A 26,887-nucleotide genomic window follows, 5' to 3' on the forward strand; every position below is an offset into this window, starting at 1 on the left:
TTGTTGTCTTATCAGCTCTCTTAATGTTCTAGGCTTAAAATTAAATACAGTGCACCAAGGTGTCTGTCCAGCAGTACCTGGGGAGGCCTGGGGGCCTGGTTCACTCTCAGACACTGAGGGGAAATGCCATGTGGCTCCACTTCTTGAAGTGGGAAGAAGCATGAGTACCTGTCTGCATCTGTACATACGTGGGTGGCTCTTACACCCTCTTTCCTGGGCTTCCTGCCCTAGCCTCTCCCCACCTTGTCCCTCATACCGATGCATCATCCTCACAAAACACTGGAATCACATCACTCTCCTCTTCAAGAGCTCTCTATGTTTCCTACTTCATGGAAAGCTGTTTATCCATTTGGCCTCCACATGTGGCTTAACTAAGAAGGTGCCTCCTCTGTGACCCTGAGTTATTCTCACTTTAAAAAATAATATAGGGTGGTCTTGCATGACCAATGGTACTGATGGACTCAAACTGATGCATTTCAATCTTGGCTTCTCCATTTGCTAGCTTAGCTGCATGTTCTATGGCCAGTAACATTACATCTCCGAGCCTCAGTTTCCTTGTCTGTAAAATGGACAGGATAGTATCTACCATACAGCTTAATTGTGAATACTCAATAAGCGAACATATGTTAAATGCATCACACTGTAACTGGTATATGGGAAGCACACCAAAGAGTTAGCTATTATGGTTTCTGATACAAACTCCTCAGTCTTCAGGGTTCAGCTTGGACATCTCTCCTGAGAAGACTTCCCTGACCACCACCCCAAAAACACATGTACTTCCTAAAATACCCTGGGCCTGATCATCAGCCTAAGATGTGTCACACTGTGGTGTCCTTCCCTCTTGGCTTTTCTGTTGTCCCCTCACACACCTTGAGCATATTACTGTGTACCTTCTTGGCATAAAGCAAGTTCAGTAAATATTTTGAAAATGTAAAGTAATTAACTAATTCAGTAAATAAACAAAGAAAAAAGATAATTGTTAAAACGCTGTTGTGCTATAAAACCTAATAATTGTTGTGTTTACAAACCAGGGACTCCTGTGGCAGTCAACCAGATTCTTTTTTGGTATTATTTAATTTTTAAAATAGTAACCATGTATCAATTTGCCTTCTAGGGGAAATGTAATCCTTAAATCTACCCTTCGGCGTAGCATTATATTGGTATTAGTTTTGTTATAGTATAAGAGAATGTTTTATAGCATTAGCAGTAAAATATTAGTAGTCCCATTTTATAGATGAGGAAACTAGGGTTCAGAGTGTTAATTTGCGAAGAATAGAGCTTAGACTGAAACCCAAGACTGTTCAATTCCAGTGTTTATTTGCTCTCTGCCTCCTCATATAATTGAGGACACACTTTTCCTTTTTACTAAATATCTCTGGCTTTCCATATACTATAGATTTTTTCCTCATTATGGGTGCTACGCAACAAATGTGATAATGCCTTGGGCATCAATTCATTTGGTGATGAATCACCCATTTCCATTGCCTCGCCACATTTTTTTCCTTGGCATTATTTAACTTCCATGCCCTGGCAAGTCTTTCTAACTCAAGCACACCCCATTAGAGGCAGTGTCCAACTCTTTTGAGTCTAAAGAGACAACATCTTTCACTAAGGGAAAAACATAAATAAAACGAAGTTTCTGTTTATTTGGTCGTAACATATTCAAGTAAAATGACTGGAAGATCATCACCAAATTGGAAGTTATGTTTAAGACATCCCAGCGTGAATCTGTGGCATATACAACTTTCATATCAGAGGGTCCTGGAGGTACCCCAGAAAGACAGACACATTTAATAACCCCTGTACTGTTTGAGTTTCTTTTTACAATGGAAATGAGCTACTTTTAAAAATGCCATAAAAAATAAACATAGATAGATAATGTATAGGATTTTTAAAACCAACAATTAGAAAATGTCAAGGCTGAAGACCAGGTGTCAATGGTTATCTTCCAGAACAGCTTAAACCTAGATACAATAAAAGACCAGGATGAACGTCAGTTGGGAGCGGCCTCAAATGCAGGTCCCAAATCAACAGTCACCATGCAAGATGCTCCAAATCACAGGCCCTGATTCTTTATCTAGCTACTTCTCACCTAGAGAATTCTATGTGCTCCAGAGTGATCAGCAGCAGAATGTGCTTTATTTAACGGTGGGTTAACAATTCATTTTATTAATGTAGGAATGGCCAGCTGATATTCAATCATCGGTTGCTGCTCTGAGTTGGTGAGGAAAGAGCATCAGTCAGTAGATGACAAGGCTTTGCCTAAATGCATGCCCACCCCAAGAAGCCCCCACTGTGCCTAGCTGGGCCTGTCTCTACTAGGAGCAAGCCCACGCCTATGTAGCAGAAGCATTTCTACACCTCAGTGAAGCTTTCACAGCCTAGGATACTCCCACTTCCTTCCGGTTGCCCAAACACCCATTCCTTTCACCGGGGTTGATATAAAATTACATCTAGGGAGGAAAGGAAAATGATTTCCACATGCCAATGGCAAAATGTCAATGCAGTCAATCCAGTTGAGCAGGCCAGAGGTGCCCACTTGGGTGATGAAATCCAGCAGTGACTGCGTCTAACACCCTCTGCCTTCACAGCACGGGCCAAAGATGAAAGAATGACAGCGTAGAAATGTGATCATAGTCATCATTGAAGGCAAGAAGGTTGGTGACAAGATCTTCATCACTTTAAGAATGAAGCTGATTTTAGGAATCATTTACAAAGCATAAAAACAACAAAAAAATTAAGAAGGAAACCTGAATACTTGAATGAGATCTCTGTAGCTAGTCTTCTGCCTCCAGGAAACACCACACCTTGCTCCTCCAACACCACCCATAAAAATGCAGCATTTCGGCAATGACTTGGTGGCTTACATCCCAGAAAAAGTTTATAACACATGAGCATATTCAATTATAATTGAGCCATGGTCTAACCAAGGTTTCCTCCTAGAAGGTAAATTCCCAACCACTGCATATCCTGCCTTTGGTGTGTGTTTATTCATCTCTTTTTTCAACAATATTTTTTTTTCTGATTAGAAAAGTAATACAAATTCATTGTAGACATTTTGGAAATTTTAGGAAACCATAAAAAAGAAAACAAAAGTCATCCACAATCATGCCACAGTAAAATTTTTGGTTAGAGGAACTTCCGGTCTTTTTTCTGTAGGCACACACATCTCTGAGACAGCAGGGAGGAGTTCAGGTCTGTGGCCCTACATTAAAAGCTGCCCTTTGCAAACAGTTCTAGGGAAGAGGTCTTGGTCCTCATTATCCACACAATTGCCCCCTATTTCTCACTTCCTTGGCAGCACTAACCACTTGGTCTCACCTAACAGACATGAAGGAGATCTGACTGCAGACACTCTAGATTGCCTAGACATTTCTACTTAGTTCATATATCCCTTCCCCTGGGCTCAAGACCCTATCCCCAGCTCAAGAGCAAACTTGCTTTGTTTAACACATTCATTGTAAGCCCATTCTTCTTGCCAGTGATTGGTTTACGGATGGCCAGGGAGACTTGAGGAGAAGGTTGCAGGGGCTTCTGGGAGAAATTCTTTGCTGCTAAGAGAGACGCCCAGGAAAACACAATCTTTTCTTATCCTGGATATTGTCCTGTGTGAATTGAACCTAGGAAGGCTGAGCCATTTCAGGACCCTGAGAGGAGTTAGCCAGAGAACAAAGACCAAAGAGCCCTAACTGATCCAGATGTGAATTCAATTCCAAGGTCACCAGGTGACCTCTAGCAAGACACTGGAAGTCACCAGATACAAAATAGACTATTAGGAGAAAAGAGCAATTTGCAGAACAATGTACAGTATGATCCCATTTATATAGTCAGTTGGATATATAAATAAGTAGAGAAGGATCTAGAGTAAACGCTGGAAGGATATACCCTGGAATGATGGCAATAGTTATTCCTGGGAGTGACGTGAATCAGGGCTTCAACTTTTAATTCTATGTATATTTGTATTGTTTGGAGTTTTTACAATAAGTGTGAAACAAGTATTTCTTGTGCAATTTAAAAAAAATTTGAATTTTAAAAAATGGCTTCTCCCTTATACGAAACTTGTACTAGCAGCTCAGAGCATTCTTCAAGAAAAAAAAAGTTTTTGTGGTCAAAAAATTCTTCAAGTTATTTTCAGTCTCTAGGGGGATCCCCTCCATCTCACGGCTTAATCGTAAGTCATATCAAGCTGTCAGCTCGGCATGTCTCCTGCTTGTCAGCAGACCTTCCTTTCTCTTGCCAATCTCACTTCCATAGAGAGATCATGAGCCTTGATTCAATTTTCCCGGGTTGAGGGTCTGGACTGTGAGACGGGCAAGTTGATGAACCTGTTCTGTGAAATCAGGCCTTGTAGGGTGTCCAGAGTAGAATAAGACACAAGATGTGTCTCCAAGGAGCAGATCGCATGTGTTCTGCAGCGTGGCTCCAAAAGTGGGCCTCAGTCCCCGCACCCCCCAGCAGAACCACCTGAGGGCTTGTCAAAATGCAGATACCTGGGCCTTGTCCCAGACGGACTGACCAACGACCTCGGAGTGTGGGGCCGAAGAACTTGAATTTTTTTTTTATTATAGGCAGATAATGTTTGAAAACTACTTCCTCAGTGGATGAACTGGACTCTATTAAAATAATCCCAAGAGGCAGAGATGGGCAGGGTCAGTCCTTCTCTCTCATCTGGATGCTCCAAGCCAAATTTTTGGCTTTATTGCAGCCATGTAGTTTCATGGTGTGAAGACTGTTAGTTCTATTCCTGGCTCCTGATTTTCCTCACATCAATTCTCTGACTCCTTTCACTGTTCTTGTCATCTTCCATGTCCCCTTATGAACTACCAAAAGCTTTACTGAGCAGAGCAGGATAGAAAAAATAATGAAAAATTTAAAACAGTCACTTAATGAGTATTTAGTCAAGATGCTGCACTAAATGCATTACATCATGTCTCATTTAATCCTAACAAAAACCTTGGATCAGGTATTATTATTAACCCCATTTTACAGATTTGGGAACTGAGTCTTAGAGAAGTTAAGTAACTTGTAGAGCAGTTATTGGAACCCAGGTCTCTGTTACTCTGTAGCCATGCTCTTAAGCACCTGCTCATCTTTGGGGTAGGTGAACAGCGGTGGCACCACATTTTTCATGTAAGACAGGCCCTGGGGCTGCATTTACGTGGAAAGGGACACGGAGGCTTACCTTCAAGCTTCTTTTGCACAACTAGCACACTATTTTTACTTAGATTTTATGTTACCAGTCAAGATTTTAAAATCTTGAAGGTGCTTTAATTGGTACAATAAAATGCTCTTTTAAAAATATTTTACGTATTTATTTATGGGGGGCACAGAAGGGCTCCTCTACAATGGTGCAATCACCGTAAATGAATTAATGCAACTATTTCATTTCAATTTCATATCGTTGTTTTCTGTTCGGTAACCCTTGATTATTGGTTGAGAGGAATGAATACATTTTTTAGAGAGAAAGTTTCATGGTGTGAAGACTGTTAGGAGTTCTATTCCTGGCTCCTGATTGTTGATCCATATTTATGCAGCAACAACAAAAAAATCAGAAAGTGGCCTAGCTCCACTCCCCAAGGATGCTTATTATTAAAAGTCTGTGTGCCACAAAGGAGAGTCTAAACTTGCATGTAATGGTGCCTAAGAGTCTCCCCCTGAGTACCTCTTTGTTGCTCAGATGTGGCCCTCTCTCTCTCTAACTGGGACATCTCGACAGGTGAACTCGCTGCCCTCCCCTCTACGTGGGACCCGACTCCCAGGGGTGTAAATCTCCCTGGCAATGCGGAGTATGACTCCCGGGGATGAATGTGGACCCGGCATCATGGGACCGAGAGTATCTTCTTGACCAAAAGGGGGATGCAAAATGAGACGAAATAGTTTCAGTGGCTGAGAGATTTCAAATGGAGTCGAGAGGTCACTCTGGTGAACATTCTTATGCACTATATAGATAACACCTCTTAGATTTTATGTATTGGAGTAGCTAGAAGTAAATACCTGAAACTACCAAACTCCAACCCAGCAGTCTGGACTCCTGAAGACAATTATATAATAATGTAGATTACAAGGGGTGACAGTGTGATTGTGAAGACCTTGTGGATCACACCCCCTTTATCTAGTGTATGGATGAGTGGAGGAATGGGGATAAAAACTAAAGGACAAATGGGGTGGGATGGGGGGATGATTTGGGTGTTCTTTTTTCACTTTTATTTTTTATTCTTGTTCTGGTTCTTTCTGATGTAAGGAAAATGTTCAGAGATAGATTGTGGCGATGAAAGCATAACTATGTTATCATACTGTGGACAGTGGATTGTATACCATGGATGATTGTATAGTGTGTGAATGTATTTCAATAAAATGGAATTTAATTAAACAAAACAAAACAAAAAAAGTCTGTGTGCCACAGACACATTATGCTTCAAACGACCAACACACAATGCAACCTGTTTTGTTCACTTAACAATAAATCTTGAATACAGGACGTTTTGTTTTGATTTTTAATGTGAGAAAAACTTCAGTTGCACTTAAAGCCTCGGAGGCAAAGTTTTGGAAGGCCTGGAGGACGGCGATGGGAGAAGGCGCTCTGCGCTGGGGTTAACGCCTCCGCCCCACGCCAGAGCACGAGGTCGGATAACCAGTGGGACTTTGGGGCGCCGGCAGCAGCGCAGCGGCTTCCCGGAGCGGATCGGCCGAGCCCCGGGCGCGCCGCCCCCGCGCTCCCACGGCCTGGCGGGCCCTGCGCCCTCCCGGTCGGGACAAACGGAGCGAGGAAGTGTGCGGCGGGGAAGCTCCGCTGCTCTCGCTTGAGTTTCCCTTTTGCCCCCGCGCCGAGACTGTGAGGAAAGCTAGCCCGGAAATCTGAGCCCGCCTGAAACCCAACCTGGCCCCAGCCCCCGCCCCAGGAACTTCCCCCGCGGCTGGGGCGTGGGGGCCAGGATGGAGAAGCAGGGCCGCGGGGGTGTCCTCCCGGACGCGGGTCTCCGCGCGGGGCCGCCTCGCAGCAGCGCCCTCTGTCAGCGCCTGTCGGTACGGCCCGCATCGGTCTGCGTGTGCCTTCGTGTACGTGTTCGTGTTTCTTTGCAGACAGGCTGGGAATATTTAACACCTGTGCACACCTTTGCACGACTCTTAGGAATTTTAAATTCTGCTAAGAGAAATATGTCTTTCTTCAGCTAATTGTGCGCATCTGTGGAGAGAGATTGTAAGGGCCTAGCTTTGTGTGCAAATGAGTGTGAGGGTTATAGTGTGGGTACTCAAGGGAGTGAGGTGTGCCTTGAGTATGGCCTGTGTTGTCTGGATGCCTGTCTGCTCACATCTGTCTATGAGAGAGTACTTAAGAGCACAGGCTGTGTCTGTGCACACATTTAAGTCTTACTGTACACACACTTTTACCACATACCCAGGACTCTGTCTATGTAAATGTGTTCTGTGTGCATGCATGTGTGTGTGTGTGTGGTGGTGCATGGAGCCCCAGTGGATGGAAATAGTATGTTTCTGAAGTCCAGATGTTAAAGTACTAATGTGGAGGAGGAGAACAATAGGTTTTGCTGTTGGAATCTCTGCATACCGTTGCTCCATCCTGACATGAACTCGACCTCCCACTTAACCTCGCCTTGGCTTCCTTCTTCCCCAGTCTGTGGAACCCAAGGAGGCTGCCTGCTGCAGTCTACGAGCACCTTGGCCATGATGCAAACCCGAGAATCAGCATCCCCAGCTCCTTCCTTTTTCCCCACCCCAAAGTCATTTCCTCTTAGTTCACTACCTGGGATTTTGATGCCTAGGTTCCTTCAGCATTATTGATACAAAAAGAAGAAGAAGAAAAAAAGGAACTCCTTGAAATTCCCCCAGAATGTTTTGAGAGTTGTTTTTTTCAGTGTTGCAACTTGAAGTTTCTAAGTTGAGTTTTCATCAGAGAGCTTGGTTAGGACTAGAGTATATAAGCTCAGCAGCAGAAGCAGCAGCAGCCACCGCCGTTCTCACAGCAACACAGGATCAGGCCCTGCGGACCCTGCACCTGCCTGGAAGCAAGGTGAGCACTTCCCTAGACTCTGCCACCCCTTCCCATGAGCCTGCGGGCTGTCTGGGGATAGGCAGGCGGGTGGGTGGATTTCTGGAAGCATCCTTGGTGACTTACGCTACTGGGACACCAGCAAAAAATTGGTGCTCTGGGAACTGACTATATATAGACTATTAATTTTAAAAGCCAACTAATAATACTTATATACTAAGAGTTGTGAATGAATGCATATTTTATAGAAGGGTTTGTTTTATCTTGTTTTGAAGTGGCCTTGCATATAAAAGTATTTTCCTAAATATTAATGGCCATAAGTTAAAGGATTATATAGTGTTGAAGTCTATGGGGCTTGTCTGAGTATTGTAAACTTTTAAAAGCCTTTCATGCTTTCCTTTAGATAATTGAATTCCTAGTTATAACTCATAACTGAATCTTACAGAGCATACTTCCTCCTATATTTATGATGGGCTTCCCAGGCTGTTGTCATATCAAACCGATTGATTGCTGAGTTTTCTAGTTCTTTTGGGATTAACTAACCTTGGTCCTATTTTAAAAATGAAAAGCAGTTGTAATGTTTAAAACTACTTTCTGAAGAGTTTTTAAACCTGAGAAAAGGAAAATCTTTCCTGTACTGATGCCTTATGCTTGCCCAGGTAAAATTGTGTGCAACAACGTGGTCAGGTTAAAATACTATTTTAAAAAGACATTGCCAAATTCCAGCTGATGGCCCTTTTTTTAAAAAAGGCATTTCAAGATATTGGAAAGAATATGGGTGGCTTCTTAGAGTTAGTGTTACTGGGATCTGATCTTTTATGGTTTTTGTATGTTGGCTCATTCCACTTATAATTAGTGAAGTGCCTCTATGCTAGAGTTTCTATGCTAGACTCTGGGATATAGCAGTGGGCAAGACAGGCATGATCCCTGCCATCAGAGAGCTCACTCTCGTGGGGAAGGCAAACATTTAATGAGAAGCTGTATTATTGCAATTGTAGTAAAAAGGATGAAGGGCAGGCAAGTGGCTCTGTGAGAACAAATATTCAGGGGCGCTGGCTTTATGTGAGTCAAGTGGTTCACCATGCTGAATACTTGACATGAATTAACGGTTAACTTCTTACCACAGCCAGATGTCCATTTTACAGATGAAGAGTGTGAGGCTTAAAGAGGTGAGGTGACTTGCCCAGGGTCACTGAGCAGAGCTGGGATGCAAAGCACAGGTCTGCCTGCCTCTAGAACTGGGACCCTTTCTATGTGCCACCCATGTCATCGGTGACTATGCCTTTTGTAGTAGTCAGGGTTCTCCAGGGAAACAGAACCAACAGGAGATATATAATGTGTGTGTGTGTCTCTGGGTGTGTGTGTGTGTGTGTGTGTGTGTATATTTATCTATATCTATATATCTATACCTATGTCTATATATAATGAGATTTATTATAGAAATTAGTTTATGCAACTGTATGGATGGGCAAGTCTGAATTCCGTACGTCAGGCTGCAAGTTTGGAACTCCAGTGAAGGTTTTTGATGAATCCCCTAGGAGAAGATGGCTAGCTAAAGTAGAGATGGAAATTCTTCTCTCTGACTGCTAAAATCATCAGTTCCCCCTGTAAGGCCTTCAACCAACTGGATGCACATCTCCCATTATTGAAGGCAATCTCCTTTGTTGATTATAGACGTAATCAGCCATAGGTGCAGTCAACATACTGATGATTAAAATTCACGAAATATCCATGCAATACCAATCAGGCCAGTACTTGCTTCACCAAACAACTAGACACCATAACCAAGCCAAGTTGACACATGAACTTAACCATCACATCTTTTTACTTTTAAATAATAATTCCTTTTCCAATTATAAAAGTAACATTTTGTCAGTGTAAAAACAAATGAAATAAAACTTGAAAAAGAGATGCCTACCCAAGTGTCATTGTCATGCCCGTGTTGGTGTCAGCATTAGGGAACCTTAACACATTGTGGGCTCCCTCGTGCTGCTAGTGCCTAACCTGGGGTCCCTGTGTCTCTCAGGCAAGGGTTTTAAAAGTTTATAAATCCTTTGAAATTGCATGGAAAGATATTTAAACCTTCAAAACTCTGATTTACCATGCTAAGGAAATGTGAGCTGAGGGATACATCGCCCCAATCTCAGCTGTACAACCAGAAAGCAACTGGGTAACCACATGTTGTCCCTTTTCAGTTTCCCCTGGTTTTGATTAAGAGGGTGACCCACTGCCACCTCCACTTCCTGCCAGTGTTCTGTGCTTTGGAATGCAGGTAGGCGATAGTTACATGGGAGTTGTTTCCTGGAGCCTTCCCCAGGGCTCCTTTACCCTGGCATGCAGTTCACCTAAGATTATTAAAGGCACCTGAGGCCCAAGGAGGACGTTCTAAAGGCACAGCTAGAGGGAAAACCCCAGCCTTGAGAGAGTATAAAGGAATCGCTAGGAATTTTTGCTCTCAGAGTGCTGACATCTGGGATTTACAGGCCTGTGTCATCCTAATACCTCTATGGGCATTTCCCTACAGCCAGACCTGACTTTTTTTGGCTATCCATTGTATACAATACAGACATCGGATTTTTCTCCTATCTTCCCCTAGGTACAAACTAATGTGACTGATTGCCTTCTATAATACATTATCTCATTGATCCTCCCAGCAACCCTCTGAGATAGGTATTATGTCCAATTTATAGACGAGGAGACCAAGGCTCAGGGAGTACTTTGCCAAGCATCACCCGGCTAGTGAGTGGAGGATGAGGATTCAAGCCAATGTCTGCTTCCCTCCAAGCCTATGAATGTGCTCCTCATTGCTCTTTGCCAGCTAGTACTTTTTTATGGTCATAACTTGGACTAAATTGATCATGTGTCCCTGAACGCTCCATACTGCAGTGACAAGAGCTCTGATCTGTGTACAGGAAGGCCCAACTTCTAGTTCTGCCTCTGCCACTCATAAGCTTTATACTAAAAGGGAATAAAATATATAGCAAGGTACTCCTAGGGTTAGTGGCAGTTACGACAGAGCCATTGATTTGTCAGTGATCAATCATCCCAACCAAAGGATGGCCATTTCTAAGGTATTTGGCCAAAACTTTTGAGTCTTGTTCTTCATATGACTTAGACCAATGGGTTCTCTGAAACCATATTCCAGCAGAATATTGGGGCTCTCCAAGGGGTTGGAAGTATTTCAGACTGAAATTAAATAATTATCTCCCCCACTATGATGGCTACTATTTTAAAAATGCAAAATAGCAGTTGTTGGCAAGAATATAAAGAAATAGGAACACTCATGCACTGCTGGTGGAGAAGCAAAATGGCACAGTTGCTGTGGTAAACACTTTGGCAGTTCCTCAGGAAGTTTAACATAGAATTACCAATGACCTGGCAAACCACTTCTTGGTATGTATGGAGAAGAATTGAAACCAGAGACTCAGACAGATACTTGTACACCAGTGTTCAGAGCAGCATTATTCACAATTCCAAAGGCTGGAAGCAACCCAAGTGTTCTCCAACAGATAGATAAACAAAATGTGGTATATGCATACAGTGAAGTATTACTCAGCCGTAAAAAAGAATGGAGTTCTGATATATGCTACAGCACTGATGAACCTTGGAGACATTGTGTTCAGTGAAATAAACCAGAGACAAAAGGACAAATATTTTATTATTTCTTCTATATGAAATACCTAGAATAAGCAAATTCATAGGTATGGAAAGTACATTACAGTTTGCCAGGTGCCAGGGGGTGGGGAGAGAATGGGGAGTTATTGCTTAATGGATACAGAGTTTCTATTTGGGATGATGAAAAAGTTTTGGTAATGGATGGTGGCAATGGTGATGCAACATTGTGAATGTAATTAACACTACTGAATTGTATACTTGAAGTGATTAAATTGGGAAACTAAATTATATATATGTTTCCATAGTAAAAAATTTAAATTCATCGTCATCTCTACCTAGTTCATAGACAGGGAAAGTGTTAGTGGATGTAATTGTCACAATCTGAAGATTTCTGTAAACCGTGGGTACTTATCTAGGTTCCAGTATAAGACGTGGGTGACTTAGCACAAGAGCATGCCTTTCATTATTTCAGAGTTTGTATATCATTATTTTATTGTCTTCTCCCAAGGAACATCTTGATTTCCAGGGGTTCTGGACTTTGAATATGTTTAAGATCCCTCAGACTAAACCAGTGCATCTCTCAGTATGTTCCCCTCACCTGGAAAAAAAGTTTGGGAGCCACTTGGTTAGATTACATAGGAGGGAGTAGATCTTTGAATTTGGAACAATTGCATTCTAAACAAGGAGAGAAACTAAACGTCTACAAGGCCTGGTGACCAGGTTGTCGCAGGAACGTGAAAGTTTCCCTCTGTATAACCTTTCCCTTAACCCAGGTCCTTTAGCCCTGGAGTCACAGCACCAGCTTGTCACCCCACCTACAGTGTAGGCATTTCACACACTGACTTAATAAATACTGGTCGAATGAAAGTATTTGCTTCTAAAAAGAAGGATGCAGGTAAAACTGATTTTACTCCCTACTGCTCCTAGGCCAGTGCACTTTACATAATAAGCACCAAATAATTAACTGCTGAATGTTGAACCAGACAAGTTGTGTTCCTACTTTAAGCCTTATCTTAAAGGCCCATCATCTTTAAAATAAGAGGATTGTATCAGAGACTGGCCGTAAGTCCCTTTCAGCTCAGATGCCCTATATGGTTCTCTCTTTGGAGATATTCTTATCCAAAGACTGACACGAGAGCTGCTGTAATTCACTTAATGCTAACCTGGCAATGTGGAGAAGAAAGGGGAAGGTATTTAATACAATGTGCATTGAATGTGTACCTGGTTTCCAAAGGTAACTGAATAATTATTGGCATCCTCTCTGCTCTTTTCCTTCCTCTTCTCCCCTCCTATTTCCTGTCTTCCCCCTTCCTCCTCCTTCCTGTTGTTTTTTCTTCTCCTTCTCCTCCTCCTGTTTCTCCTCCTACAGATGTGTCTTCAACAGTTGATCATCTCCTGGTTTTCCCTGGTGTTCCTGGCATCTCCCCTCCTGGCCATATGGGAACTGGAAAAAGATGGTAACCAGCCTCTCCTTCTCATGGACCCCTGGATTCTAACCGGGGATTCTCAGGCAGTCCCTGCTGGGAAATCGGACTAATATGGGCAGCCACTCAGTAGGTCTTCCTAGTGGGAGCTGTCCGTCTGGGAACACAGGCCATATTTCCCACTTTCACCTCTAGAGGGTATCTCTATTGTTCGGTATTCACCGCAGATGCCAGAAAAGGAGTTCTGTGTGGACGGTGATAGGAAAAGAGGTATGGACTTTGCCAGTATTACTGAAACCCAGCTGTACTGTATGACTGACATTCTAGAGTGGAGGATTTGAAAAGTGTAAGACTGTCACCTCCCACTCCCCACCTCCCCTCCCCCACGATCCTGCCCCTCTGTTGGCACTGCCATGTCTTACCTCTGACAAAGCCCTTTGGGTAAAAGCACAGGATTCAGACTCACATTGACTTGGCTTAAAGTTCTGGTTCTGCCAATTACTGGCTGTGTGACCTTGAGCTGGGTCACTTCTGAGCTTGCATTTCCTCACCTGTAGACTGGGGATTACAAAATTGAGACCTGCCACATGAGTTCTTAGCTGTGTTGGTGAATGCAGAGTACAACCCATAGATGGTAAAATGAAAGCAAATGTTAGCTGGTGTTACTATTCTGGTTATTTGAAAATATGTCTCTGATGATTCAAGAGAACTTGTTTATTATCCCAACAATCCATGAAAGTCATAGGTAGAATAGTAGAAAAGGGGTTCTGTCTATCCTTCTTGTGTCTTAACTGAGTCTTGGTTGTTCTCAAAAGACCCACAGATGTTCCTCATTGAAGCCAACATAATAATGCTGGTAGGTAACATCTTTATATAGTAATAATAGTAATAGCTACTACATATTTAGCACAGTATCTCATTTAATTCTCCCAACAACCATATGAAACAGGACTGTCTATACCCCATTTTACAGATGTTGAAAATTGAGGCTAAAAGATTAAGTAACTTATTCAAGGCTGGTAAGAGTAGAATGGGGACCTGATCCCAGTTCTGTCTCATTATAAAGCCTACGCTTAAGCATTTGAAGAAAGTTTTACGAAAAGGACATGGAGCACTTGTTCCCTATGTCCTTGGAGAGCTGAGCAAGAGAAAATAAACATAAATTAAAGCCGAAGAGATTTCAGCTGATGATCAGAAATCATCTCTGGATAGTCAGGAGAGTGCCACATGGAATGGATGTCTGAAAGAAGTTTTTACCATTCCTCCATTCTTAAGAGTTTCAAGAAGACAATAATCCAGCCACCCACATGGGAGGGTTTGAGTAAAAGCAAAGGCCTGAGCCAGATGACTTCGTTAGATCCCTTCCAACTTTGGGACTTTTGGTGAGCTCAGGAACCTTGTTCCTTTCATATTTAACCCCTTAGGTACTCCTGATTGGTAAGCCTCAGAAATTCCAGAAAATCAGTGTGAGAAACACTGAGAGTACTTGCTGATTTGGAGACAAGAAGTTGAAATGAAACCAAACAATAGGTTATAGATGTTCCTTGTCAGGTTCCCTCTTGGAGGTGTTTTCCCTGCCCTGGACAAAAGTCTGCTAGGACTTCTGAGTGTTGGTAGTAACCGGAAAATAATGGAAACACTATTCAGTCACCAGTGGGACAAAGAAAATAGCAAAAAACAAAGGTTTTCTGTTAGCACAGCTAATCGTTTCTAAAGAGTTCGGCCCCAAATGCTTTTTACCTCTTGTCTTTGTTACCTCAGTAGTTATAAATTGCATCTGATGCAAAGTGAGAACGTTACATTCCACAGTGCTGTACACTTGAATGCCAAAAACAAGAGCCACTAGTTTATAGAGCTTTTAAGGGCACTGGGTTAAGCTCTTATATGAATTAGCTCATCTAATCCTCATCTTCACCTTCAAAAGCAAGTATTAATATTTTTCCAATTTTAAAGATGATAATATCAAAGCTTAGAGTGGTTGGTTGTATTGCCCAAGGCCAAAAGGCTGGTACGAGGAGGATTGGCAGCTGAATCTAAACCCAGACCTATCTGACTCCAAAGTTGGCTCTTAACCACTGTAGTTCTCAAACTTGAGTGGGCATCAGAATCATACAGAGAGCTGGCTAAAACACAGATCCCAAGGCCCATCCCTGAGTTTCTGATTCAGCAGGTCTGATCTGGAGCCTGAGAATTTGCATATCTAACAGTTTCCCAGGTGACGCTGACGATAGCAGGCCAATGATTGCACTATTCTTCTCAATTGATAATTGATGCCTGAATTAATGAATAAATGAATGAATGAATGAATTTTTTTTGAAAACTGTTTGAAATACTAAATAAGCCAGCCTCAAGTGCTGGCTTAATCGGGATACTGTTGTCCAACATGTAGCTTTTATTGTGCTTCTAACTTGATATGACCTTGCTTAACCCCTTGACTTCAGTGCCCTCCTCTATAAAAATGGGAAGACTAAGATCTACCCACCTGCCTCATAAGATTGTCAGACACCTTAAAATACAGAGAGAATGGAAATTTCCATTGGTGAGTCTCATGCAGAAGGAACTAAGTCCTTAAATGCCAATAGAGAATTGTGAGAGGACATTCCTGTGCATAGACCCTTGGGTCTGTGAACAATAATAATAATTTGTATCAGTTGAGTTTACCATGTGTCAGGCACTAAGAGCTTCCTATGCTTTTTTCATTTAATCCTCAGCCAAACCTACAAAGTAGATGCTATTATTATTGTCATATTACAGAGGTGGAAACTGAAGCTCCCAGTGGTTAAGTTCCTTGCCCGGAATCCCCCAGCCAGTTACAGGGATTCAGTCCTGGTCAGTCTTTCTCCAAACCCTGTGTTTTGAACCCTATGGTGTTCTGCTAAACACTGTGCCCTGGCTTATTCCCAGTGAAACTGAAATTGTGCTGCAAGTTTCTTGTCTCCACCAGACCTCTGTCAGAGAGTCCCGTGTGGTTTGCATTTCTTGGTGTATCAAGGTCTTCCCCATCTGCCAGCTAATCAAAGGTTAATTATTAAAGGCAGTCTGCCAGTTGATGAGTCCATGGCAGCTATAAAACCCTTTGCTTCTCTGTCCCGTGACCTTGAGCCCAAGAGGGACCCAACGCCCTGAGATCATCTTAGCCAGCATTTGATGCCAAACCCTTGTTATGAGCAAAGCTGTTGCTCAGGCAGTTGGGGAGGCCAGGATGATTAGTAAAGCACAGTTAGTTCATGGAGCTTACGGCCTCGTTCTCTACTCCCTGTGCTCCTCAGTTTACGTGGTGGAGCTGGACTGGCACCCTGACGCCCCCGGAGAGGTGGTGGTCCTCACCTGCAGCACCCCTGAGGAAGATGGCATCACCTGGACGTCGGAACAGAGCGGTGAGGTCTTAGGCTCCGGCAAGACCCTGACCATCCAAGTCAAAGAGTTTGCAGACGCTGGCCAGTACACCTGTCAGAAAGGTGCTGAGGTGCTGAACCACTCGCTCTTGCTGCTTCACAAAAAGGAAGAGGGGATTTGGTCCACGGATATTTTAAAGGACCAGAAAGGTAATTCCATTCCCTTGGAGAGCACCGATGTTCTCTTTCACTGCATGAGCGATTCAAAACTTAAAATTTTAAAAGGTAAGCCATGACTAGTATAGAGAAGGAATTACCATTTACATCCTTATTTAAACCACCTCAAAATGACATCTCCTTCGCTTCCTCAAACAGTTTTTGAGCTATCATCCTTCAAAATATCGCATTGGTTGGGATTCACGGTCAGTCTGAGTGCTTGTCCTGGGATTCTCTTTTAATTCCCATTTTTCTTCTTTTCTTTTTGTAACTAGAGAAGTTGTAGGTTTACGGAAAAATCATGCGTAAAATACAGAGTTGGCATATGCTGCCCTATTTTAACACCTTGCGTTAGTGTGCTACATTTGTACAATTCATGAAAGAATGTTTTTATAATTGTACTTTAACTACAGTCCTTTGTTTACAATAAGGATCACTGTTTGTGTTGTTCAGTTCTATGTGGTTTTTTTTTTAATTTTATCCTAGTACCATATATACCACCTAAAATTTCCCCTTTTAACCACATTCACAAATAAAATTCAGTGCTGTTAATTATGTTCACAATGTTGTGCTATCATCAGCACCATTCATTATCAAAATTTCATGACATAGAAATGGAAACTGTACAATTTAAGCATTAACTCTTCATTCCCAGCCCCTGTAACTTATATTCTACATTCCGACCCGCTGAGTTTGCTTATTCCAATTATTTCATATCAGTAAGATAGTACAATATTTGTCCTTAGTTATCTGGTTTATTTCACTCAACATAATGTCTTCAAGGTTCATTCATGTGGTATATAATGGAATAATATTTAACCATAAAAAGGAATGACGTTCTGAGATTCTATTTAAATAATGATAATATTATTGCATGGCTAATGGAAGTTAACTGATGTTTATAGTGCATAACTTAGCACTGAGGTGATAACCTTGAAAAAAATTAAGAATCCCTCCCTCAGAGATGTGAGGTTTGTAGTATACACTGCAGAATCAGGATCCTATTAGGACACTCCCGATTCCAGCTAAACTACCCGCCAGGGGAGTAGTATCATTTTCCAAGAACATAAATGAAAGAGTTTCACACTTGCACTGTTTGGTGGCCTGTAATTAATCATAATCAAAATCGTTCTAAAAGAAAACCCTTCAATAATGAATTTTTGTTCTTTTTCAAATCCAGACCCCAAAAGTAAGACCTTTCTAAAATGTGAGGCAAAGAATTATTCTGGACATTTCACCTGCTGGTGGCTGACAGCAATCAGTACTGATCTGAAATTCAGTGTAAAAAGCAGCAGAGGGTAAGTGAAACCACTCTGGTTTCTCAGCATCTTGATAGAACTGTTTCTTTAAGAAAATAAGGGTGACCTATCGGTGACTATCAGTTAATGATAAGGAAAAAAGAAGAAAAAAAAACTCAAACCCATAATTTTCTAACCCCTCTCTCTCGGCTCTAAGTTGGAGAAAGAACCTGGAGACTTGAGCCAATTTTCTGAACAGATGTACCAGCAAGAACAGAATATTATCATGGCCTGAGAATAACCTCTGCTGTGTTTGAATCCTCTCCTCTAAATTGCCTGGAAATGCTTCATTAAGGCTCATAGCACCATGGGGAGAAATAAAAGGAGAAGTCAGTGCTATGGATGACTTGCCAAAATTGCACCTGGAGTCAAAAATGGAAGCAAAAGTTCTAGGGCATAGATGTTGGAAGCCCTGAAACAGACTCCAGAACTCTGTGAGCCCACCAGCAATTTTCCCAGGGCCATCTCAAAGCCTTTTTCTTCTGCTAATGCCACCAACCTGAAGCTAAGAGAGCAGAGGAGTTCACTGTTTATCCAACACGCTTGGGCTTTCCTTAAGAAACCAGTTTCCATGAGTACAGAACCTATGTTTTAGCTCCCCTTGTGTTTTCCTTTAATCATTGTCCAAGTTCCTGCAGCAAGGTAGGATAATGGCACAAACCCTAGGCAGTCAACCTGGCTTTGCCGCTATTTAGCTGGGTAAAATAATCTTTGGGGTCTCAATTTTCTATCTTTAAAATGATAATGCTTACTAAAGAAATGCTATACAAGTGCACAAAGACACGGGTGCAAGTGTCCATTGTGGCGTTTTTGGTAATTAGCAGGGGAATGGTTAAATAGAGGGTAGTGAGCTATACTCTAGCTGTCTTAGTTTGCCAGGGCTGCTATAACAGATACCACTGAATAGTTAGCTTAAACAACAGGAATTTTGGAGGCAAAAGTCCAAAGTCAGGATTTCAGCAGGATCTTGCTTTCTCTGAAGTCTGTAGCATCCCTGGTGGTGGCTTACCGGCGATACATAACTCAGTCTCTGCCTCCATCACATGGCCGTCTCTTTCTGCATCTGTCTGTTCCTGCTGTGTTCAGATTTCCTCTGCTTATAAGGACTCCAGTCATACTGGTTGAAGGCCCACCTTGATTCACTTTGGCCTCACCTTACATAATAACGTCTTCAAAGATCCTGTTTACAGACAGGCTCACAACCACAGAACAGGGATTTAGAACTTTAATGTGTCTTTGTGGAGGACATGATTTAATCCACGACATTGGCTTGATGTGCTGTAAATAAAACAAACAGCCAAGTCTTTATGTTTTGACATGGAGAGTGCCCATAATGTGTTCAGATGGGAAAAAGATGATTATAAAACTATATGTATATAGATAGATACATAGATAGAGATATAGATGATATAGATATAGATGATATAGATATAGATATATAGATCTATAGATAAAATTTGATCCCATCTCAAAAAAAAAAAGAAAATCTTTACGTGTGTAAATAAATAAAAAATACATGTTTGTATGCATATGTATATATATACATATGTGGATATATGATTACTTTGAATATTCATTGAGAAAGTTCTGGAAGGATTCAACAATCTACGTATTTATATCTGGGGAATAAGATTAGGGATAAAAGGTGGATGAAGGAGGCACATGCATTTTTTTCTATATATGCATCTTTCTCATTTTAATTTTTTAGTATTAGCATCTATTGATTTTGTAATTAAAATAAGAAAAATAAATTTAAAACTTTAATAAAGGAATTTAATCATCTAGAAATTTCCAGATTCATTTAGGCCAATGGCAATATGTACAGAGTTGTTTCTAAACATTTGTACCATCCTCCAAAGTTAAACTTATTCTCCTGGGGAGGACAGTTTATGACCCTGGGAAGACACCGAGTCAGCTGGAGAAACTGCCATAGCTGCGTTAGCTATCTGCGCAGTGGATAGTTCTGCGATAGCTGCCTTACCCTCCTTACCGGCAGCAGTCACAAACTGCCCCCAAATGTGTAATACAGGATATTTCTGTCTTTGACTTCAGCTCTTCTGACCCCCAAGGGGTGACATGTGGAGCAGCAACACTCTCTGAGGAGAGGGTCCGAGTGGACCACAGGGAGTATCAGAAGTACACAGTGGAGTGTCAGGAGGACACTGCTTGCCCGGCCGCTGAAGAGAGCCTGCCTATCGAGGTTGTGGTGGACGCCGTTCACAAGCTCAAGTATGAAAACTACACCAGCAGCTTCTTCATCAGGGACATCAGTGAGTTTGGGATGATTATATGTATTTAATAAGTGTAAATGCCATTTGTCATGTGTCTACAATGCCCCATACATTATCTCATTCTGCAAAAAATAATAAGTATGATATAGATACTATGATTGGCATTTTAAAATGGAGGATATAGAGTGTCAGAAAGATTAAGCAGTCTGCCCCAGGTCTCACAGCTAGCAATTCAGGTCCCAGTCTGACCCACTGGAAAGGGCAGTCTTTTTGCTGCATTTCTGTTCGACACCCCAGAGGGCTTCCATGATGAATCCAGGAGCCCCCAACCATAATACACAGATTAGAACAAGGGCTTCCCTACAAATTGCAATTATTCCCAGCTAGTCTTTCTCCAGCATTTGAAAAGAGACTCTATATTGGAATGTAAAATCCTCCAATTGGACGTATATTTTTTAATTGGCAAATACAGGTTTTTCCACTTATTTCCTTTACTGTTTATTCCTTGAACTAGCATCATGAAATAAAGCGTGACAGAACCACAGAACTTGCTCTAGCATTTGCAGAGTATTTGTACTTGGCGGTGGGGGGAGGGGTGCGGGGGCGGATCTAGTTTGCACAGTGGCCAGGAGAGACCCAGCTGGGGAGGTGACATTTAACTGACAAGTTGTCAATCGTATAGGAATAGAGGGGGAAATATTTGTGTAGCACCTGCCAGGCCCCGTGGTGGCGGGTGGATGACGCTGGACCTAGAGAGCCCAAAAACATGCTAAAGAATGCCTTGCCCTCTAGAGGAAGATCAGCTATTTGAGGGCAGAGTCTGTTGCCGCCACTCTACCCTCCATGTGTAGTCTCCTGGCTGGCATGTAATGGGTGTTCAGTAATTATTTACTGAATAAATGAATGCATGAGCAAGCACAGAGACTATAACTGCTACAAGACTAGTCAGTGCTGGATGCTATAAAAAGACAAAAGAAAGGACAGTGAGTGGGAAATCTCCCATCTTATCCCCAGTGAGAGGTTCAGTTCGATTCCATGCTTGGTGCAGAGAGGCACAAAGAGAGGGTTTGGCTATAGAGAGGGTGATTCTTCACTGTATCGCCCAAACGTGAGGGTCTGCCTGTCTCAGAACCTCCTTCTGAGCTCCAAGCAGAGAGGGTTCCACCGTCAGGGCCCCTCGGTTGAGGGGAGCGGCTGCCCGAGTGCAGGGATGAGAAAGATTCTGAGTCTGTCTTGGGTTCAGTGATAAAGGACACAGCGACTGATGAGGGCCGTCTTCCACGGACATGGCGTGAGGACTGGCAGCAGAGGGGCCTCGCATTTGCTAACTCAGTTTATTTTATTTTACCCAGAGATGGCTTTGGGTGGGGTTGTTCAGTGGCTAGACATTGTGGGCATCATAACATTTCATGGCCCCGTATTGTTCCCAGTGCCACCTGAAGATGAGAAGCATGTCCTCGGTGCCTGACGGGACAGAGCTGTGGCAGCAGCCATGGAGATAGGCAGAGATGGGCAAAAGAGTGCAGCCAGCTTGGGGTGGGGTGAGGCTATTGCTTTCAAGACCTCAGTCTCAGAGATAATAAGCAAAGTCCATGATAAACCTTAATTCCCTAAAGTTTTAGCAAGATGAGTTTCATGTGTTGACCTCATGCAAGGGCTTTATATGGAGAAACTCATTTTATCCTCACAGTGCTCTATGGGCTGGGGAACCACGATGACTCCAATTTTCCAGATGAAAACGGTGCTCAGAGAAGTTAAGTAACTATTCTGTGGACCCACAGCTGGTAAAAGGTGAAAGTGGGATCAGAATCCAGAGCTGCCTTACTCCAAAGCCCCATTAGGAAAATAAAGGGTGTTTCTCCGTCTTCCACAGTCAAACCTGATGAGCCCAAGAACCTGCAGCTGAAGCCTTTAAATTCTTCTCATGTGGAGGTCAGCTGGGAGTACCCCGACACCTGGAGCACTCCACATTCCTACTACTCCCTGACGTTCTGTGTTCAAGCGCAGGGCAAGAGCAAGAGAGAGAAGGTAGGATGTGATGCATGTGCAGTGTGTTCTGTGGTCAGGTCTCTGCAGGCCCCCATCATGGAGAAAATGAATGACAGTAACAACAGGGAACTTTGCTAGCACTTTCTATGTGCCTGGAACTGTGCCCAGGGCTCTACATGTATTATCTTGCTTAATCCTCACAATAACCCTACAAAGGCAGGCAGTGTTACTGTCACCACTTCACAAGTGAAGATACCAAAGCTCAGAGAGATTAAGCTCCAAAGACACTCAACTAGAAAATTACAGAACCAGGACACAAACTCTGTCTACCGGACACGAAGGAAAGACCATGCCCCTGTAGCCACTCCACTGCTCTGGTATAAATGCTTATTAATCCTTGCACTCAGAATTGGTCCTCAGGTAGGTAATCCCAGCTCCGAGAGCCTAAAATTATTATCTGAACCAAGTGACTATAATTGCTGATAGGTCATTTATGCTCATGTCAACCGAAATGGGTATCTCCCATCTGTTCCAGGTATTGTGAAATTGTTATTAAACAGGACATCGGCATTTACATAGGCTAAGACAGTGGCTTTCAAACTTTCTTGCTTTTGCCCCTTACAGGGTCCCCCTAGGGCTCCTTGGTCCCCAGTTTTTAAATCACTAGATGCTTTACTCAGCATAACATCTAACATGTGGTGGAAACACAGTCACTCCCTGAGAACTGGGGAAGGGACCCTATTCTGGAATAGATTTTGCCTAAATATTATTTAAAATCTTGATAAGTATCTTCCCTCCTTACGGTACATATCATTAATAGGTAATATTTATTGAGTGTATTCTACCATAAAGACTTTGCTAAGAGTTTTACATCATTGTCTTTAATTACTTTAATTATCAACTGTATAAAGTGGTCATTATTATTATCCCCATTTTATAAATGAGAAAACTGAAACACAGAGAGCCTAAAACATTTTCCTGAAGTTGTATAAGTAGCGCTAGTAAGTTGCAGTTGCCAGGATTTTAACACAAGCTTATCTGATAAAGAATCAGGGTATGGTATTTCTGGATATTCAGGGGACATCCAGAACAAATCTGTCTCGGTCCCACCATCAGCCTAGCACTGGGGTGGATGTGCACGGGGCCTCAGGCGAGGCAGTGGGCTGGAAAGACAAAGCTGTCCTCACCCTTTCTCCCGTGGGGCTTACAAAGGAGAAAAGCGCCACCTGTGCGAACAGCTTCTGCCAGTAGGTGGCGCACGTTCTACACTCCCCGCTGTGCATTGGCAACCAGGTGCCCTAAAACCAGGGTGTGCTTGTTTGTGGAGGTGTTTTACAGATATATGCCCAGCCTGTCTTGTGACCACGTTGCCACAGGCCGTTTAGAAATTGCCCTCTTCTTTGCAGAAAGGGAAACACTGCGTGGACAAAACCTCAGCCGAGGTCACCTGCCACAGAGACGCCAAGATCCGGGTGCAAGCCCGGGACCGCTACTACAGCTCGTCCTGGAGCGAGTGGGCATCTGTGTCCTGCAGCTAGGTGAGCAGGCGCGCAGAGCCCAGCGCAGACCTGCACGCTCAGGGGACCCGCGGGCAGGGCAATGGTGGGGGGTGGTGCAGAAGAGGAGTGGGGAGATGGGGCACCCTGTGCACGTTGCCAGAGTCAGAAACAGGTTCGTTCATTAACAGATATTTATTTATTTTCTGCCCATACAGTGCCAGGCACTGTGCTGGGTGCAGGGATACAGCCCTACAGAAAACAGGCATGGGTCCTGCCCTTTCAGAGGGTATGCAAAGGCAGAAGAAAGAAGTAGGCGGGGCTCAGAGCCTGGGGGGAGATTGCAAGCGGTTTCCAGGAGTTAGAACCTTATGTTGGGAGGCGCTGGGCAGCCACTGAAGGGTTTCCGGTGAGGAAGTAACGCAATCAGAAATTCTTTTAAGAAAACCCTCAAGAAAGCCTCTGGCAAGCAGGATACCAGGCCAAATTCTAGACCACATAAGGAGGGTCTGGGCCCTTGTGACATGGAATCCTCAGAAAGCAATTACCCAGAATAACATTTTGTATGAAATGAGGACTTGGTGCTGCATTCCTAATCCATGCATGCTTTGGCCTTCTTTTTCAGGTTCCAATTCCAGGATGAAACCTTGGAGGAAAAGTGGAAGATATCAGGCAGAATTTTGAAAGGCATGATGGAACAGACACAAAAAGATATTTTCTACCCAGTTTGCTTTTTTGTTAAAATCATAATGGTGTCTTTGCTATATTTTTATATGTAAATGCTAATGCCCACTGAAAGAAACAATTTATTTATGGGTTTACCAGCTATCAGGTTGCCACTGGCCTTAATGCTATTGTCCATATTTAAATAATTTATGTATTTATTAATTTATTACTGTTATTTAACATTTTTGTGCCAAGATGTATGTTTCTGGTGACCTGATCCATAAGGAATGTGCCCTACCATGCAAAATGTGTATTGAAGTGTTATTTATACCCACAACTTTTCAAATGAGGCTGAGAGTGCATTGGTTTTAATGGCAGCAAGTCAGTACATGATGTTCTGATGCAAGCGTAATAATATATTTACAATGGATGAGAACACAAGAGATATTTAAATGTAGACATTGAGACAGGAACCTGTTTGAAGAGGTCCTAGAGAAGAAGATATTAGTTCTCATATCCATGAAGAAGACTTCCGTTTAAGTGGTGTTGATAAAGCAATTCAGTGTCACCTGCTCTTCAAGCAAGTTTAGCCTTTGGATGCTTGAATTTAGAAAGGACCAAAAAGAAGATTGAAATTGGAATTGTCAGCCTCGTTGGCAGTTCCCATCACCATATATCTGCAAGACACGGACAGGTGACACAGAGACCTCCCAAGTGTCTGGAAACTAAAAAGATCCTGTGATTCAAGAGGGAGGACAAGTGTAGCTATGGCCAAGGACATAAAATTGTCAGAATTGCAAGTTGCTTCTTAATAGCCACTTGAAAAAGCAGTCAGAGATGCCGAGAAAGTGATGAAGAATTGTTTACTTATCAGCCTCAGGGAAACTGACATGTGGGTATGACCAAGAAAGTATCAATTAAGGTGCTACTTTAAGATAACAAAAGTGTTTCTGTGAAGTGATTGCATTTGTTTTCTATTTATTTATTTATTTTTACATTCTGAGGCTAAACTAATAAAAATATAACTCTTCTTTGCAATACTTTGGGCTCTCTCAGCTGACTTGCATATCCTCATCCCTGGGTTACCAGGGGTGCGTTTTCTTCCCTGTCGTTGAAAGTTGCTCCCTTTTTTCATTTCCGGTTCCACATTGTTGCTCTTTCCCCTTACAGTATTTCAAAGTCAGCGTTTTGCTGAGCTCAGGGAATGTTCTTGTAATCTGACCAAGGGGGGATTCTTTGCAAGGACACTGAACTGCATTGTGCCTTCTTTAGAGGTTGGATGCTTTTGCTTCTTTCACCTTCTGTCCTGGAATCAAATCTACTGGTTTCCCCAGTATCATGAAGTAAAACTCCAACCTAATAGAACCACGGGCCTCCCATCCTGTAGGTCCAGCTCTAGTATTTATCGAGGGTTTGCCATGTGTCTAGACACGTTATTAGCCCTTGGGGTTGAGGAGTTCTGGAAACCATGTGTTGCCTCCCCCAAACAGCGCCCACCCCTGGTAGACCTTATAAAACAAGTTCAAACTAAATGCTACAATGTTCAATGTCTATGGTGCTCTGGGGTGAGAGTGAAGAAGAAGGATTGGTGTAACCTGGAGTCACCCACAAGAAGGCACGGTAGAGAAGTGAAAGTGCCCAGTTTGGGCTCAAAGAAGGGGCAGGACCTGCCAATTCCTCCTTGGCACCCGACCCCCCATAGAAAGGCAAGTGGTGGGGTCAGAGAGAATGGCATCTGATCACTTGGTCTCTTGAAAATCCAGGTGTGCACATTCAGGCTTCCTTGCAATGTGAGGATAATAATTAGGAGTGTTCGTTTATATTCCTTATTTTACGTATCCCCTGGAGGCCTTCCTCCACTCTGGCCTGGAGGAATGGGGGAAGTTTCTGTCATCTTACTCTAACATTTGAAATATATCATCTGGTGTTGTGGGCCCACACTTGACAGCACATGGTGAGTTAATGACAACTATTTGTCCTCCCACAAGGTCTGTCATCTAGAAACACCAAAGTACTTAGTGGGTATGTAATGAGTAACGCTAACCAGGAAAAACAAATTAATCACCTTTCATTAGCACAGAGACTTGGAAACCTTTCCCAAACTTCTGGCCATCCTGAGGCAGAGCTGCAAACAAAACTCAGATGTTCTGGCTTCCACTATGTTCACTGCTTTCCTGACCTGTCCTCTTAGCTTTTGATTACTTTGGATTTACGCAATGGAGAGCTTTTCTCTTTTTAAAGATACTCTCCAGCACAATCCCTTCTTTTTTTTCCCCTCCAAATCCAACCACCAAAAAATGTATTAAATGTCCAAGCAACAGAGCTCAGGACTGGGGACCATGAGATGGGACCTAGGCACGGCCAGGATACTAGGTCACCATGTGGCCTTGGGCAGGACAGGTGACACAACCTGCTGGTGATCCAGTCAAAACTCATTCCCAACTTCTTCTTCCCTCCACCCCATCCCCTTTTCAGTTCTAAGTTGGAAAGCTAAGGAATCAGTTTCCCAGCCACCCTTGCTGCCATGCAAGGCCACGAGACCCAGCTGTGCCATTGAAATGAAGAAAATTCTGCTGGGGGATTTCTGAGAAAGTTTGGCAAAGCCCTTTCCC

The 26,887-nt window shown here is 42.8% G+C and overlaps 1 protein-coding gene across 1 annotated transcript; it reads left to right on the top strand.

The window, feature by feature from the left end:
• Window positions 1-7,974: 7,974 nt before the first annotated feature.
• On the top strand, window positions 7,975-25,290 carry IL12B (interleukin 12B). The gene is made up of 8 exons (XM_037799126.1): window positions 7,975-8,026; window positions 12,990-13,077; window positions 16,314-16,589; window positions 17,776-17,893; window positions 19,946-20,163; window positions 21,998-22,152; window positions 23,520-23,651; window positions 24,235-25,290. The coding sequence occupies exons 2-7, from the start codon at window positions 12,990-12,992 to the stop codon at window positions 23,649-23,651; spliced, it is 987 nt and encodes a 328-aa protein (XP_037655054.1). The 5' UTR covers window positions 7,975-8,026; the 3' UTR covers window positions 24,235-25,290.
• The last annotated feature ends 1,597 nt before the right edge of the window (window positions 25,291-26,887 follow it).

Source organism: Choloepus didactylus, chromosome 11, assembly GCF_015220235.1.
Source record: "Choloepus didactylus isolate mChoDid1 chromosome 11, mChoDid1.pri, whole genome shotgun sequence".
Lineage (NCBI taxonomy): Eukaryota > Metazoa > Chordata > Mammalia > Pilosa > Megalonychidae > Choloepus > Choloepus didactylus.

Coding starts and splice junctions, on each gene's coding strand:
- IL12B (XM_037799126.1), top strand. CDS start 12,990: ATGTGTCTTCAACAGTTGATCATCTCCTGGTTTTCCCTGGTGTTCCTG. Junction 16,590..17,775: donor TATTTTAAAGGACCAGAAAG/GTAATTCCATTC, acceptor TTTCAAATCCAG/ACCCCAAAAGTAAGACCTTT. Junction 22,153..23,519: donor GCAAGAGCAAGAGAGAGAAG/GTAGGATGTGAT, acceptor TCTTCTTTGCAG/AAAGGGAAACACTGCGTGGA.